The sequence below is a fragment of the Leuresthes tenuis genome, unplaced genomic scaffold (assembly GCF_036924035.1).
Source record: "Leuresthes tenuis unplaced genomic scaffold, fLeuTen1.0.hap1 SCAF_24, whole genome shotgun sequence".
In the NCBI taxonomy this organism is placed as follows: domain Eukaryota; kingdom Metazoa; phylum Chordata; class Actinopteri; order Atheriniformes; family Atherinopsidae; genus Leuresthes; species Leuresthes tenuis.
Window position 1 is genome coordinate 14,292,628 of NW_027325378.1, and position 17,053 is coordinate 14,309,680.

General features: G+C 41.3%; 2 protein-coding genes across 2 annotated transcripts; one reads left to right on the top strand and one right to left on the bottom strand.

Moving 5' to 3' along the window:
• Positions 1–260: 260 nt before the first annotated feature.
• hgd (homogentisate 1,2-dioxygenase) lies at positions 261–9,333 on the top strand. The gene is made up of 14 exons (XM_072378015.1): positions 261–423; positions 2,401–2,472; positions 2,633–2,721; positions 2,811–2,916; positions 2,996–3,055; positions 3,148–3,239; positions 3,359–3,393; positions 3,508–3,587; positions 3,879–3,978; positions 5,998–6,122; positions 8,173–8,277; positions 8,374–8,500; positions 8,902–9,083; positions 9,168–9,333. Exons 1-14 carry the CDS (start codon positions 409–411, stop codon positions 9,309–9,311), a joined length of 1,332 nt encoding a protein of 443 aa, XP_072234116.1. The 5' UTR covers positions 261–408; the 3' UTR covers positions 9,312–9,333.
• A 500-nt stretch (positions 9,334–9,833) lies between these two features.
• Positions 9,834–11,972, bottom strand: ndufb4 (NADH:ubiquinone oxidoreductase subunit B4). The gene is made up of 3 exons (XM_072378016.1): positions 11,759–11,972; positions 10,494–10,637; positions 9,834–9,986 (listed from the first exon to the last, which is right to left on the bottom strand). The coding sequence occupies exons 1-3, from the start codon at positions 11,933–11,935 to the stop codon at positions 9,924–9,926; spliced, it is 384 nt and encodes a 127-aa protein (XP_072234117.1). The 5' UTR covers positions 11,936–11,972; the 3' UTR covers positions 9,834–9,923.
• Positions 11,973–17,053: the final 5,081 nt, after the last annotated feature.

Here is a 17,053-nt window from a genome sequence, read left to right on the forward strand (position 1 = left end):
TGATGAAAAAAAATTGTATTTTCTGTTTATCAAAAGTGTCATCTGTGGCATTTTTTTGTATATGCAAATAAAGACATGGGAACAAGACTTCTGCTCAGTATTGTATGTGTGCAATATTCCCTTGGCAGTGAAACTGACTGTTGTTTGCGCACATTTTGGCCACCTGACCCGTCCCTTCCCTCTTCGACGGACAACCGTCTGCGTCACGGAGCCAGTCAAGGCCTAATTAAACCCATATTGAGAAAGAGTATAAATCCAGCCCCTCTCTCTCTACACTGTTCACATACCACCATCCACGCATCCTGAAGTGGATTTTGGTCGAGAGAAACGCAAAGACAACTGCAAGTTAATTTGTAACCGCCGAGGCACCCAGCTGCAACAGCGAGGACAAGTTTAAAAGACAACAAGATGGCAGGGCTCAAGGTAAGCCAGCATTTAAATCAAAACTTTCTCTACTTGTATTAAGCTGTTGATTCTTCACGACTTTCATTCTGCGCCTGCGTCAAACCCAAAAGTGAGTGAACTGCACACGAAAGGGCAAATATGCTGTAGTTAGTTGTTACCAGAAAAATAAAGAGGAAGCTGTTTCCTTAACTGTCGCTGCAACAGAAATGAGGTATATTAAAACGTTTATGTGCTGCTATTGCTGCAATAGCAGCAGACCGGTTAACTGAAGGGAGGCTTCCCTCCAGCCAATCAGAGGGCGGCATTCAGCAGCTGCCCAGATGTGGTCTGGGACGCCCCAACAATCTCACAGAGTTTTACAAACTTCACAGCGAAATCTGGAAGTTCACAAAAAAGAAGCTTGAGAAATCTCGACACGATAATCCACGAACTGAAGGACAGCTGTGTATATTGAATTGGACTTTTAATGCAAATTTGTGCCTGTGCGTGCGTTATTGGAATGTTTTTCACACATTGGTTTAGTGAAGCATTACCACAGACTACATGTTTTTGTTCTAGTAAACCGAAATAAACGTGCAGGATTGATCAAGTCTTCCTTTGTGTGACACTAGGAAGCCCCCGAAAGGCACTTAAGACACATGACCGCGCACATATGGAAACCATCCATGAGTGCGTGAGCGTCCTTTTTGCAGAGCAATAGTGACTCAGCAAGATCTGTGTTTACATCATAAAAAGTTCAGATTTTTCCCGAAGCTGATGATCCCTGCTGGTGTCACGTAGTCAAATCCCAGTCTCTCAGTCGCCATGCAAATGTTGGTCAAGATTTATAGTGAATCGGCAACAAAAGGATAACGAGACATCGAGATATGACATTCTTCTGGAATATTCTAAGAATTATTACTTTTTCATGTCCGACTTTTACCATTTCAAAAATAATAAAAAGACAAAAGGTCCAAAGCTCAACTTTGGGCACTTTGCATGTATCTAATAATTGCCCTTTGGCAATTATCCCAACTTGCACACTCTGCAGCAGCTACAGTCAGAATCTTTCACTTCTTGTTCATGCAAAATACTTCTTCTGTGATCTAATGGATCAACTTGAATTTGGTACATTTTGAGATTGTTAGAGCCACGGCAAAGCCTTCAGCTTACAGTATATCTCTTAAGTTTGTCCCATGTGGATTTTTTAGGAGTATTTTGGGTCCTGATCTTGAAGCAGTTCTCTTTTCAACTTCAGTGTTTTTTTCAGATGTTGTGACATTTGCTTCCAAAAGTTGTTGGAGTTTCACTAAACCCATTCTTACCTCTAATGGTGAAATGCAGCTGTGACACTGTCTGCAACACAAGCCACATATTCACCATTTTTTTCCTTCCAAATTCATGCCATCTACCTTTACATGCAGACTTCCCATGCTTAACTTTCCCTTGAGGATGTATTTGTGCAGATTTAGATGCAGGGGTGCTCATTCTTTAGCATTTTGGAGCTTTCCTCATGTCACTCTAAAACTGTTCAAACCAAAAGAACTGTAATCTTAGCGTAATTTCAAGATTCTTTGTTGTTCAACATTAGACCAATTGGGTATCAGTTAATCTTTTACTCGCATAACTGTTCACTGTGATAGAAATTCTGACCAAACAGACAACCAAACATTTCTGTGCCACTATATGATAATTGACATACTGAAGGAAAAATACTGTGGAGGATGTACGTGTAATTAGCCTGTTCCAGTAGCACATCAACACAACAATAATGGATGACTACAAGGGGGGGAAATTTGGCAGAACTGCAGTTTGTTTTATCATAGATCTAATGTGAATCAATATGACAACAATTAACAAAAAGACAAGCCTTAATGACAAGCCTTCACATTTAATTATAACCAGCATGAACACATTTATCCTGCATGACAATGAAGCCGCATGATGTAGTTTTTTTTTGTTTTTCACTTTTCCATGCCTTCACTTGAGTCTTCGATGTGTGTCTGTCTCTTTCAGTATATGACTGGTTTTGACAATGAGTTCTCCTCTGAGGACCCGCGTTGTCCCGGATCCTTACCTGAAGGACAGGTAGCACACAAGTTTGAATCTAGTCTTTCAGTGTTGACCAGCTAAAAAACACCTAAAGATTCATATATTATCCCTCCTCGCGTAGCCTCAAGCACGACCTTTATTTACATGCTGATGCATCAAAAACTCTGACTTTATGCTTTGAATTCTGTCTCAACAGAACAGTCCTCAGGTTTGCCCATATGGCCTCTATGCTGAGCAGCTCTCTGGCTCTGCCTTCACCTGCCCGCGTCCAGCCAACAAGAGAAGGTGCTCATCTCTGTTTGAGACTCAGTCCATTTAGGCCAAACGGATCGAAGGCATTATGAATATTTAAACTCTGTCTCCTCTTTCTGTAGCTGGTTGTACCGAATCATCCCTTCTGTTAAGCATAAGCCTTTTACACCTGTGCCAAGTGTGGATCTAACAGAGAGCTGGGATGAAGTGGAGCCTGATCCCAACCAGGTGAATGAACGGGAGGAGTCGCTGTTCACTTTAAATTTGTTTTAAGAAGTCAGTTCTGACTCTGAGATTTCTCTCACAGCTACGATGGCTGCCATTCGTCATCCCTAAATCTACAGAGAAGAAAGTGGACTTTGTGGCTGTGAGTGTAGCTCATTTCTTTTTTCTTAACGGCTTCATTTGTGGAAGGTCCTCAGCTCACCGACTGACACTGCGTCTTTCCGTGTGTTTTAGGGTCTTCACACCATCTGTGGTGCAGGAGATGCCAGATCTCGCAATGGCATCAGCATCCATGTGTACACCTGCAACACCTCCATGGCTGACAGGTCAGCATGTGTTTGCTGTGTCTCAACAAATTGATGTATTTTTTCCTCAAACCATAGATAGAAAATCTCTGGTTGTGTTTTGATAATGATTCCAAATGTCTTAAATTGTTCTGTTCCAGGTGCTTCAACAACTCAGATGGAGACTTTTTGATAGGTGAGAGTGAAGGATGTCATCTATCGCAAGGACGACACTACATAAATCCTCAGTCTGCCTTCTCCATTAATCTTTTTTTCGTCCGTTGTTCTCTTTGACTGTTTGTGTCTGCAGTCCCTCAGCAAGGTGAGATTTTGATCACCACAGAGTTTGGGAAGATGATGGTCGAGCCCAACGAGATTTGTGTTATCCAGGTGGGCTGGATGTTTTCTTCTGAAATAAACAATGGCGTTTGCCCCCACATTTGTCTTACCATATGTAGAAAGTTATGGCTTTGTACTTTCGGGTTTTGAGCTTGATAATAAGTATGGGTGGAAATAGAGTTTTGAGCTCTAGACAGCCTGAACACTGGGACTGGGACTGCAGCGCGTGTGTTTTTCCAAATGCATTAGTCCATTTGTCCCGCAGCACTGATACAGCCCACATTTGTGACACAACAGCACTAAATTTCTTCTAACTACCGCTTTTCACATTCTTTTTTCCAGCAAGGGATGCGCTTCACTGTGGACGTGTTTGGAGAAACTCGAGGCTACATTCTAGAGGTGTATGGAGCCCATTTTGAGCTCCCTGACCTGGGACCTATAGGTTTGTGTTTGAGCCATGTTTGTGAGTGCAGATAAGGACAGATGAATACATACTATATGCGTTCATCTTTCTTTGAAATCTGCACACCAACCACTTTGCCTCTGTTCCCTGCAATATGCTATTGTTGACTAAATTGTTGACACTTATCTCTGAAAGTCTGTGGGATTTTTTTCAGCTGTGCTAGCGGCATGGCTCAATCAGTCATCCCGTCATACTGGTTCAGACTGAAATGTCTCAAATGATGTGCAGAGCTTGATGGTCTGCAAAGAATGAAGCCTATTTACTTTGGTAATCCTCTGACCTTAGTTTGAGAGTCACCCTGACATTGATATCTGTGTTTTTGAGGGAAATATCTTTACGACTTTTAGTGGATTGATATGAATTTTATTACTAGTGGGACTTATTTCATTTACTTCTGTCAAATATCTGTAAAACTAATGGCCATTTCACTCAGCTGTGCTTCATATCAACAAAAATGGTGGAAAAAAACAGTTCACTTCCCAGCGCACAAGTCCATATTCAACGACAATCGAGGCGCAGTGTAAAATGTAAACAGAATGCAATGTTTTTCTATTTTGTATTTTGATAACTTTGAATATATGCTTCCTTTATACACACAGCAATATTTCCACTGTTACGCTTGTTTTGAACAAGACAATATTGCAGTTATGGCAATTACATGAGTTTCATATGGGATGTTCCATTCGTATTCCTGTTTATATGTTACAGAGTATAGTTTGATGAATAAGTCATGCCCACATTACACAGCTATTTTTTGTTATATCAGTATCTTAAAAAAAAAAACCCAGAGAGCATTAGTAAGGTTTCACCGGCAGCCTTCCTATTCTGCACTGGCTCTGTTGCTGGAGGAGGTTTTGCCTGATCTTGTGACAGAGACGAGCGACTTTTGCTTTAAAGACACATCCAAAATAAACAACTGGGCTCTTGAAAGAACAGAGTCACTTGTGAAAAATGGACCTGACCGATGTGAGATCAGAAACTCCAGTTTTTAATTTTGCGTTGAAGTTCTATAAGGGAGCTCGGGTATGGTTGTAACACTTTTTGCTTCAGCACCTGTAACTCACCAAATTTTTTAACTATAATTCTTAAACTTTTATCTAAAATAGCCACATTTGTTTACTACAGATTGCATCTATTTAAGACCCCGCACAAATTTAATCCTTTGTTAGAACCTACCCCACCACTGGAGTGGGTTGTAACTCGAGTTGTAACAATTAGAGAAATTAAGCAAAAACAGAAATGAAATATGCTTGAAAAATAGATGTATTAGAATCAAAGAACAATCCAGAAAAATGTATGTCTCTGTGACAGACCATAACTCAAACACACTATGGCAGATGTCATGGTCCATCGCCTCTGATATGGCTGACTTGCCCTCCTTTGAAACCTCATCAGATGCTTTTTTAACAAAAAAAAAACATCAGCAGGCACACCTTTCTCAGTCTTTCTTTTTCATTGCCGAGGCATGCTTAAAAATGAATAAAATGAAGAAATATTGTTAGTTTTCTGTAAGGGGATGGCACTTTTAAGATATATGTTACAACCCTGTCAGCCATTGTTTAGCTAACTGTGTTTGCATAGCAGTTTGAAATTAGCAGGGGGGGGGGGGGGGGGTACATCACATTCTGCCTAACCAACTACAGTTTAAATGACTGTAAAACATATGATTTTATTTGCAATTGTATAAGTACTAAACAGAGTTTGGTGTTGGCCAAAAATATCATTTTCTTACCTCGAAATATTTTTTTATCCATTAAATCTGCACGCGTCTGTTTCCAGGCTTGACAACCACCATGTGAGATAGAGTAAAAAGTGGTCAAACATTGAAACTCTCCTCATGTTACAACCTTACCTGGTCTCCCCTACATGGCAGACCCATACATAAGCATACTCCACACTTCACTAGTTTGGAAACCTTTTTTTTCCTTTTATATTTCAAGCTACTTTATGTTCTATGTATCAGTATATCTACTGTAGTCACGCGTGAATGTTTTGCAGGAGCCAATGGTTTGGCCAACCCAAGAGATTTCCTTTGCCCAGTTGCATGGTATGAGGATCGCAAAGTGTCCACCGGCTACACCGTCATCAACAAGTACCAGGGGAAACTGTTCGCCTGCCAACAGGTGGCTATTGTGACATTTAATTCCATGTATGTCACTGTAATAATCCACACACGTACACGCTTGTCTGACAAGGACACACACATGTATTGCACGTGCCCTATTACCCTATTTAGGTTTGTGCCCGCTTCAGTAAACACCGTCAAACTGCCACAGTGACTAACAGGAAACGGTCCAAGTCAAGCATATGATCCATTAGCTGCTCCTGCCGACTGAATTGCCATCCCTGATGATTTAATATCGAAGCGTTGGCTGTTATCCTTTCAGCGGGTTTCCGCCTCGACTCCCTTATGAAACTTAATCACTCATAATTAGTTAAGGCATTCTGGAGGTACAGACAGTATACCTGTGACGCTTTGCTTTGTAGGAAAAAACCTTTTCCAAGTTAAGCATTAATTTCAGCATATTTCACTCGGGGAATGATCCTCCCCCTCCCGAAATGTCCTGTTGGGCGCATAATTGGATCGACACATAATGTCTGGCAGGAGGTTCTTTTTTCTTTTACTGAGACCGGGAGGAGGTTAGACCAGAAGTTTGTCGGGGGAGGGGGTTGTAACCGTGGAAACCATGTCAAATCTCACTGTTATTATTCGTAGTTAAAAAGTACACGAGGGCTTTATGGCGCCTGTTCTTGGAGCAAAACACACCCATTTGAATATATAGATCTATACATATAGGCTACATATTTATATATAGATATAGATATAGATATAGACAGACAGACAGACAGACAGATAGATAGATAGATAGATAGATAGATAGATAGATAGATAGATAGATAGATAGATAGATAGATAGATAGATAGATAGATAGATAGATAGATAGATAGATAGATAGATAGATAGATAGATAGATAGATAGATAGATAGATAGATAGATAGATAGATAGATAGATAGATAGATATATTTCCCAAGCTGTCTCTTCTTGAGTATTATGTGGTGGAGGTGAGAGGTGACACTCTGTTCTTGGTGTCCACCTTTTTCCCGACCCCAGAGAGTGAGGCTTCGGGGGCTAGAAAACTAGATGGGGGACAGAGGCCTCATCTCACGGAAGATGCTGCTGTTCCTGTCTGGTCCTGCTGTTTTGTTCCCCTGTAGAGTGCTGAAATTGCTCAAATTAACTTATTATTTGCTTGACTGGGCCAATATGTTTGTGGTTTTTGTGTGTGTGTGTGTGTGTGTGTGTGTGTGTGTGTGTGTGTGCGCGCGCACGTGTGTGAAAGTGCTCGCACTCCTCCACTTTTTTTTCCCTTCATTTTAATCGAATGTAGTGGAGTTACCACCGACGAATGCCTGAGAAATTACCTGCACTCGGTTTCTTAACGGCCCTTTTTTGTGTGGCAACAGCTGACAATTGGTCTGAAATGAGTGAGTGTGTGTTAAGTATTTTTTTCTCTTTTTTGGTGTTTATTAGTCATATGGTGCGTGAGAGCTTACTTACGCACGGGTCTATGGACGGGTATGTGTTCGCCAGCTTTCACCGTACGTGTGTGTTAGCTGTTCACGTGGAAATGTACGTGAGCGTGTGCGCAGGAGCACGGAGGTCAGCATGAAGGCAGCTTGAGCTGTAATGAACTATATTGATTTTAGAGCTGCCGTTGAATGTCTTTTTTTTTGCAGTGACATTATCAGAACAGAGAAACTATATAAAATTGCTGTGGTTTTAACAATCAAGATGAAAAAATATCTCTGCACCCGCAGTCGCTGCTGCTCCCTCCTCCCATAAATGCGCCGCTGCGAGCGTCAAAATGCTCAAAGTTTGGGAAAGTTTGATTGTGAAGCCAATTACCCCATAATACCTGGAGTCTCGTAGCACAAAGAACAAGGGGGGATGAAAGAGAAGTAAGATTGAAAGAAGCTCACCCTCTCACAATTTTCATTATCACCATTTTCCCCCCCTTTATGTCAAGAAGTACTCTCTCTGGGAATTTAAGATTACAAAGACATTATTCATTGTTCCTTTTTCCCTGTGAAAAGCTCAATTTAAAGTCTTTTGTGTTTTTTGCTCGGGCAGACTTCTCTTATTTGTTTTGTTCTGTGCTTTGCACATAGGATTTCTCTCCATTCAATGTGGTTGCCTGGCATGGAAACTACACACCTTACAAGTACAGCCTGAAGAACTTCATGGTCATCAACTGTGTGGCCTTCGACCATGCGGTACTTCATTCATTTCTCATTCTGATGCCGCTGGAGCAAACAATACCACAACGCTACAAAGATAACAGTGTCCTTAACTGTATGATCTTCCTGTAGGATCCATCTATATTTACTGTGCTGACTGCCAAATCCACGAAGCCAGGTGTGGCCATTGCTGACTTTGTCATCTTCCCCCCGCGATGGGGCGTAGCTGACCACACGTTCCGTCCACCTTACTATCACCGTAAGAGCACAATAATACTCACGCAGGCTTGCTTCAACACTCAGATGCTTTGTTCACATTTCGCAGGGCAGACTCAATGAATTTTGAGAACCACATTGTTAAGTCAGCTCAATTTGAAAGCCCTACTTTGAATGGAAATGTCAGATTCAGCTCGGTGAGGGTAATTTGAGTCTATCACGGATTGAAACAAGCCAGCTAGAAGCTAACAGGTCCATTTACCCAGCTAGTGTCAAGGCAGTTGCTGAGAGCAATCCACCTGCTATATGACTGACATCAGTGGAGGCACCACCACAGTAGCTTCAGTCTCTTTCATCACAGATCTCTAAGGCCATCTGGTGGAAAGTTCACTCTCTGTGCCCAACATCTGGCTGTGTTACAATACCTCCTGCTGGTCGTTTTAGGCAACTGCATGAGTGAATTCATGGGTCTGATCAAAGGCCATTACGAAGCCAAAGAGGAGGGTTTCCAGCCTGGAGGGGCCAGCCTCCACAGCATGATGACCCCACATGGCCCGGATGCTGACTGCTTCGAAAAGAACAGCACTGCTGAGCTCAAACCTGAGAGGGTGGCCGAGGGAACCATGGTAAAACATAAGTGAAGGTAAAGTACAATCAATTAAGTCAACGTTATCAGGGAATTTACTTTTCCTGTTCTCCCCTTCCTCCAGGCTTTCATGTTTGAGTCATCCTTCAATATGGCCGTGACTAAATGGGGTCTACAAACATGCCAGAGGCTGGACAAGAGCTACTACCAGTGTTGGGAAACTCTCCGCAGCCACTTTAACCCCAACTGGAGGCCCAGCAAACAGTAAAAAAAAAAAAAAAAAAAAATAACTTGGAAGGAATTTGGACCAAATTACCAGAAGATATTTTAAAAAAATAAAAACTTGGTTTGTGCAAAACCCAACAATTCAGTGTTTGTAAATTTGATTTGGTCTGTGGACAATGAATCGGATCATTTAAGTTGCATAATTTAGATTGTTGTGTTTCTGTGCATTTTTATTTAAAACCACAACACATCTCACTCTTAAAATGAAATTTGCATAATCGATGAAAGTAGCCCTCCCACAACTTCAGCAGTTTTCTGCAGTTGTGTGGCAGCTGCAAAGAATTAGCCATTTTACAGCAAGGGTTCTCAAATGGCATCAAAAGTTTGCTAAGTTACACATTCTCGTTCGAAGGGGAGCACACATGTCAAGGGCGATCACAGCTGCACAGCATTGTTTTAAGGGCTGATGTGAGCCTCACTGTCCTCCCGGTCAACATGCAGATGTAGAACTTCTATAGCTTATTCATCTTTCGCAGTTTAGCCTCAAATCAAAGCCACACGACAGTTCGACAATATAATTTTATTTGTTTAATAATAATTACACACACCGGCATCATCTCTAGGACACTACAGGAAGGTTTTTCTACATCAAAGCTCATGATGACAAGCTGAACTTGCGGTCATAGGTTCCAGCTTTAATCTGCTCCTCCCTCTTATCCTGTAAAACAGATGACAAACAGAAGGCTGGTTAGTGCAGTTTCCATAGCAACAAAGTCGTATCACCCTCACTCTCCTCACCTGCCGGATATTTTCTTCACGGCATGTTCTATGAGTGTTTTTGTGATTTTCAAGCAATTTTATTTTATTTTTTTCCCCCCATCTCAGCAGATAAGGGGAATTTGATCGCTCAGCAGTGTGACAATTGCACCAAAATTCTTCGTGGAATATCAATTGGCGATGATTTAGAGGGTGAATCTCCATGACAATGGGGAGGAAAATTAAAGAAAATGGCATTATAATCAACTATTCATTTCTTATGTGAATGGACCTGTGTGTGTGTGTGTGTGTGTGTGTATATATATATATATATATATATATATATAGATAGATAGATAGATAGATAGATAGATAGATAGATAGATAGATAATCAATCAATCAATCAATGTCATCCATGATTTAAAGTATAAAACAGAGAGAAAAACTGCGGTGCATTTTGTAGCATACCCTGTCAGTCTTGAAGACGTAGTACAGGATGAAGAGAGGTACGACTCCAAACATTGCACCCAGCAGAGATGTCTTGTTTGTGGCTCTGAAGTGCGTGTAAGGATTAGTTCGTGCATATACCCATCGTGTCAGGGCAGGATCTTCCTACAAAGACAGGTATACAATGACATTTAGTACTCCCTGTGTGTAATCTAAATCCTCAAAGCATTAAACAAACAGGATTTTTAAAAAAAGGATAATTAGTTAACATATTAGTTGGACTAAAATAATAATATTAATAATAATGTCAGATTTCTAACACCTATCGCAGTGGAATCAGACATTCTTTGTTCAATACATTGATAACTATCCTGTGCTTATACACTGGGAGAGTAGTCCAATTAAACAAGACTTAACTATGCATGTAAACCTGCACCACTTAAAAAGAAGAAGAAAAAAAAAAAAGGAACTCAACGTTACTGTGTATGTACACAGAATCTGTACCGTTACATATATAGATGAGTCAATCTAAGGTTAGAATTCAACCTGGCCATGTAATAGTTGGGAGTCTACATACAGGAGTGATGTGACCCCCAACTGCATTAACTGGATTAGTTAACACAGTTTTGTTTCAGAGCGTCAAGTTTGTACCACTTTGGAAGTACTGCATAAGGGAAATATTAGTAACAGCAAGTTATATTACATTTAGCTGAGATGATATCATGGTACTGTACACTGACAAATGTTGTGACAATAGACTTAATGTCAAAAGGCCCACTTTAAAGACGGTAAGTTGAATAGTAGCGATAGAATTTGTTTATGTGACTGATATTAAAAGTGAACTAATGCAGGCAGAAGACAAGTATAAAAAAGCCTTTATCATCTGCCTCGTACCTAGTAGCGCTGAAGCATCTATTAAAAGCAACAATTGTAATTGCATTCAGTCAAATAATAGCTAGAATAGAAAGCTTACTTCTACTATAAACTCTGTACCTGAAGATCAAATTGAACACCCTCATCTGAACAAAATCGTTTCAGAGCACACACGAAGCATACTTACCACTGTTTGCTACCATGCTAACGTTAACTGACGTTAGCGTTGTATCGTTGCAAATAATACTAGTCATATGAGCAGCTCGTCTTGGGCAAACAAACAAATATGGACAATGCTCTGTATGCAACTATATTTGTTCCTCGCGTCTGTGCTCAAATATACCACAGTTAGCATCCCTGGAACTAGCTTGAGCCCAGCTCAGAGGTGACATTGCTAGCTAGCTAACACTTACAATGAGCTCATTTCTGTGCGGGTTGTTCAGTTGCAACTGATACTGCCTCTTCAGATTCGCCCGTAGCGCACCCCGGGCCTCCTCTGCGCGCCTCTGCTCCGGCGAAAGGTTAAAATATTCATTTGGGTCCAACGTTTTTGGCCGAGTGGCCAAGGGCGCCTCTCGGTAGTCCGCCATGGCTGTTTGGTGACGGATGGAAGGTGGCAAACGTGAATTCCTGAAATCTCGCGTTAAACGTCGAGTACCGTTACCATGACAACCTTAAACTTTCTGTCGCAGACGTCAACCTAAATGAAACGATGGCAGTTGTTAACAAAAACCAAGAAAAACAACCGGACAGTGTACCTTCTGCCACTTATGATGACTTTGAATATGAAGAAGTTTCTCTCGAAGATGAGTGGAGTTTAACAGAGGGAGAAGAAGACTTGGAAGCGACAGTGAAAGCCATCCAGGACCGAGCTTGGGCCAGCGCTCGAGCTTTTCAAGGACCCGACGCAACTTACAGCACACAACCGCCACTATCCGTACTTAATTTTTTACGCAACTTTCTCTTCCAAACGGGCATGACAGGAACGCTTGACTGTTTTGAAACTGAGTGGACTGAGATTGTGCAAAAAGGGTTGGCGGTTGAACAGCGAGTGGATGTGGTTCCGAATGTGTACATAGCAAACCAGCGCTTGGAGAGAGAGCTGAAAAACGCTCGGCGGGACAGAGAGGAGTACAGGCAGGCGGCCTGCGCCGCAGCCGAGGCGCTGGCGAGGGTCCAAAGAGCCAGAGACGTCCACCGGCTGCATCATAAGCGTGTTGTGCAGGAAAAAAAACGACTAATCGAGGAGATGAAAAAACTGAAATCCCAATGTGACAGCTATGAACCCGCAGTAAAACGGGTGAACGAAAAATACCAGACTGTTCTGAAGCAGGTCATGATGTTAGCTTTGGACACGGACAAAGCGCTATTACAGGTGAACAGACAGTCAGAGCAGCGGGACACCGTCATCTGTGGGGGTGAAGAGGTGGGCGAGACGCGCATCGGACAGACAGCTCATCCAGTGACAGTGACCCAGCCGAGACCCCCAGCGTATACAGGCCGCCCCGGGAGACAGCCGAGAGTGCGCTCAGTGAAGGCAAATGTTCCCTGAAATAAACAGCAGTCTTCATTTCAAGTGTCTCTTGTCTCTGATGTTCCCCCTTATTCTAAAGCTCAGTCCTCCGGTCCAAAACTCTGCCCGGGAGCTTTGATCTCCTGTTATATTGTGCCACAACTTTCAGATAAATATTATCCTCTACGTGTTGATTTAAGGACACATGGCAGAAAGTTAGTATAAAATAAGATTCTCCTCTCCAAGATGCTGTATACTTTTATGAGATACGACGCAGGCATTTTATTTAGTGAGCCACGTCCATTGCTGAAATTAAAGCTGTCAACCTATGAGGGTTTTAAAAGGAAGTCGTTATTTTTTATTACATCCAAGTAAAAACTTATTGATACTGCACTGACGTTCTCGAAGCTAAGTTTGATCTCGTTCATACTTTAACTGAACCAATCGTGAACATAGGCGCACAACTCAAAGCGAGTTCTGTATTTTGATTCGGTTGATCTAAGTCTTTCGAAACTAATCTAACTTTAAGCCTATACCGACTCAAAGAAAACAACTGTTAAAAAGGGGTGGCTTGCGGCTTTAGTTCAGACATGTTGCATTATATAACCACGAGGGGGCAGTGTTGAGCAAGCTGCGGTTATTCTCCCCAGAGTGACTGTAACATTAACAACAGTCTCATAGAACAAGAAATTGCTACCGTAGGAAAACAGGGATCATCTGGAAAGCATACAGAGTTAAAATTGTGGAGAACCATGTTGTCACTACTCATTGTTATTTTCTCTGACAGTAGCAGCCAGTAGGAGAGCAAGGATTTGAGAGGGATAGGCAGCCACACAGACTATTGACAGAAAGTATTACTCTAAGTTACGTACAGTTAAATGACATGTTATTAATTGGTATAATAATTTCCTGTAGGGTTTCAGAAGAAGAGCTGGAAAAAGCAGTTCAGAGACATTTCTACTGCAGTGATAGGTTTTAAGTAAAGTTGAAATGCTGTAAAACCCTTTCTGTGGTGTGGATAACAATGGATAACATTGTTTGGCTGTTTAGTTAATCGAGCGGTATAATAACATAATTTATGCTCCCACACTCTCATTCGCTCAAATCCTAAACTTCATGTAAGTAGTGTAATGGCACAGAGATGCCGAGAAAGCTCTTTGATAAAGAGAGAGGTTCAGGCACGGCTGCCGTACATATGACCAAATGATTTATTGTCCTCTCAGGGCCTCTAAAGTGCCACCCGCTCTGCAGTTTTGAAACATCTATTTATGACTTTGAAATGAAATCCAGTGTGAGACCACGCTCCAGTTCAGAGAGAGCTTTAGTATCGAATGAAATATTAATGTGTTTCTGCCCTGGCTGGCACCCTTCACCCTCATGGACTGGGAGGTGAACTTTGGAGAGTATAGCACATTAACCACAAGGAGCTTTTTCCCTCCTCCTCATGTCCTGAGTTCCTGTCGACTTCCTCCTATGTCTTTTTCACAAAGCACTATCATCTGATATACTTTTTGTTTTCTTATCATTTTTCCTTATCTGCTGACTGACATTTTCATTTTTGATGCACTTATTGTGCCGGCTCCTTGACAGAAATCAGAGATGAGGCTGTGATTCAGATACTAAGGCAGTCACAGAATGTGAGAGAAAGGAACAAAAAAGGCATAGAAGATTTCTATCTGCAGTCCGCCTTGCAAGACTTAATCATTCCCTGTAATCTGAAGTTATTTTGGGCCACTTTACTCCTTTAAAACAACTTCTGCACGCAAAGACTGACTGGAAAAGGGGAGGCAGGTTTCTTCTTCAACCACAAGATAGAATTAAGTTTCTTATTAAAGCGTCCTGAAGTGGTTGCTTGACTTAGAGACAATGACCTAATGTGTTACAGTGTGCTGCTTTCTGGTACTTATTCACAACATTTGCTGGCGCAGAGATTTCATTACTCTGCTGCCCTTGAGGAATGTAAATGAAAAATGAAAAGTCCCTTTCCACCACATCTTTAGGAAGTAATCGTGCCAGTTAAAAGCCCTTTTAATTCAAACAAGTTGCTATGAAGTTAATAAAACGGTAGCATGAGGCAGGAGTCTGTGTTCTTGTCTGTCTGTCCCTCCTCACTGATGTTTCACCTTTACAAGGACAAGATCATCCCTCATTGGTTTTATAAGAAGTTTTTGGCTTTGTGGCTCCATCTTCAGTGGCTCGGGCTGCTTGGAATTCCTCCCTTGCCCGTTCAACTCCCGGTACTGTTCTCCCTGCTTCTCTCCCCACTGACAGCCCGTCCACTTCAAAGCCTGAATGACCTTTGTGTCAAACAGAAGAAAATGGAGAATGAGAAAAGTGCCCATTTTTCAGGCACACTTGGTTCAGGCTGGGCCAAACCAGCCACACACACTCATATCTTGCTGCCTCTGCTTATGCAGCTGAGTTACACCAGGCTGTAAATTGTAATTGATTCCACAAGATTGCTTTAGCTTAGTTATCAGCCATTTTAAATGATGTTTTGGCTGCTTGTTCCCCAAAATGTATTTTTTTTCTCAGTTCATCATCAACTCTCTGCCATGTTTTTTTAATCTATTCCTATTAAATTTATTCACACTATCTGCAAATATTCCCTACTTAATAAATCAGTTTTTCATGGGTCTATATAGTGAGCCACAGGTCAAATTCAGCAATATTTTCGGCTTTAATATTCTATGCATTGCAGAGATTGGCTTGTGGCTGTTACTCAGCAGACATCCATCATCTTTATGGAGAGCTACACGGAAAGTTTGCCCAGAGACAGAGTCAACATAATCCTGGATTTTCTCCTTAGGTTTGTTGCAAACAGATTGTACGTCAGTTGTCATACTCACCGAGGAAATGTTCGATGTAAGCCAAGAGGCTCTTTGCCTGTGGGAAAGGATGTGGGGACACCTGCTAGTACTTTAGGATATAGCATGATGCCACATTGTTGTAATGTTATTCAGCTGTGTTAACTCACAAATGTACGATGACCAAGTTAAACCCAACACTGTTTTTCTTCTGACATTTTAGGATGAAGAGTGCTTCTCCAATCACCAACGCAGCAATGTGGAAATCTGTCCCATAACTTTTCCCTTCACAGGGTGTACATTTTCAAAGCATAAATATTTTTCTCATTACATTTCATCTGACCAACTAGGCCTGCACTATGTTATCTTTGTTTACAGTATGCGTTTGGGAACTATGTGATACTAGAGGTATAATTAGATAGGTCGGATATGCTTGATTTAATTTAGTGTATTTCCATGCTTGTAAATTATTTGTCATAGTGGTCATAGCCAGATATGGAGTTTATATAATTCTTTGGAAAACAGTAGACTTCCTATTATGCTTAACTCTTTTAACTAATAGTGGCTTTTCCTAATTTCTGACATTTTATATCATATGAATAATTTCCTGTGGAAACATTTGGCGGTATCAGGTGTCACCTGCTAGCTACAGGCCTCTCCAACTTATTGTGGCATCAACAATATTTCATTGTCTTAAGTTATGTTATTTTGACTTGAAACCCATAATGAATACATTTTGGCCAGTGTTGAACTTTTGTTAGATGTTTACTTTTAGAGAGAAAAAGATTGCAGGTGGCACACAGCTTTTGAAAGATAAAGCTTTGTTGTGATCTGCATATAAAAAATGACCTAATTCTGAACTGGTCCATCATTAAACCTCCTGTTACCTATTCTGGAGGTCTTACACACTTATATATCTCCCCCCTCACCCTGCCTTTTCTTTATCAGGGTCAGTGGGATGTGACAGAGTTTGGACAGCGTGACAGCAGTCGGAGGAAGTTTTGACAGATTTACTTCAGTAGGCTGGTTGAAGAAGGTGATGTCAGGCTAGAGAGCAGTGACATGAAGTGAGAGGAGACAGCCAGCACGATCCGTATCTGATCTGATGGAAGGTGGCAGGAGATGAAGAGAAGGAGTCAAATTCAGCCTGAAAGGGAGGCCACAGTCTGACGTCATCTGGGACAAAGAATAGAAGAGGACCACTCGAGGAATACTCAATAAGGAATACCTTGTCTGAACTGTCATTCACATTGAAATATACTGTCATTTTTATGCTTTGCATGATAAATTTAATTCAAGACGCAATTTGGGTTATTTATAGTTCCTCTGATGAAAATCAAGTATTGAAAAATGGCCAAAATTGAATAAACAATCAGTCAATAATGCTA

What these genes read in the sequence shown, in the direction of transcription:
- hgd (XM_072378015.1), top strand. An exon ending in CCGTCCACCTTACTATCACC is followed by an intron (nt 8,501 to 8,901) that starts GTAAGAGCACAA and finishes TGGTCGTTTTAG; the next exon opens with GCAACTGCATGAGTGAATTC. An exon ending in GGGTGGCCGAGGGAACCATG is followed by an intron (nt 9,084 to 9,167) that starts GTAAAACATAAG and finishes CCCTTCCTCCAG; the next exon opens with GCTTTCATGTTTGAGTCATC.
- ndufb4 (XM_072378016.1), bottom strand. Translation starts at nt 11,935, where the DNA reads ATGGCGGACTACCGAGAGGCGCCCTTGGCCACTCGGCCAAAAACGTTG. An exon ending in CGCACAGAAATGAGCTCATT is followed by an intron (nt 10,638 to 11,758) that starts GTAAGTGTTAGC and finishes CTGTCTTTGTAG; the next exon opens with GAAGATCCTGCCCTGACACG. An exon ending in ACGTCTTCAAGACTGACAGG is followed by an intron (nt 9,987 to 10,493) that starts GTATGCTACAAA and finishes TCTGTTTTACAG; the next exon opens with GATAAGAGGGAGGAGCAGAT.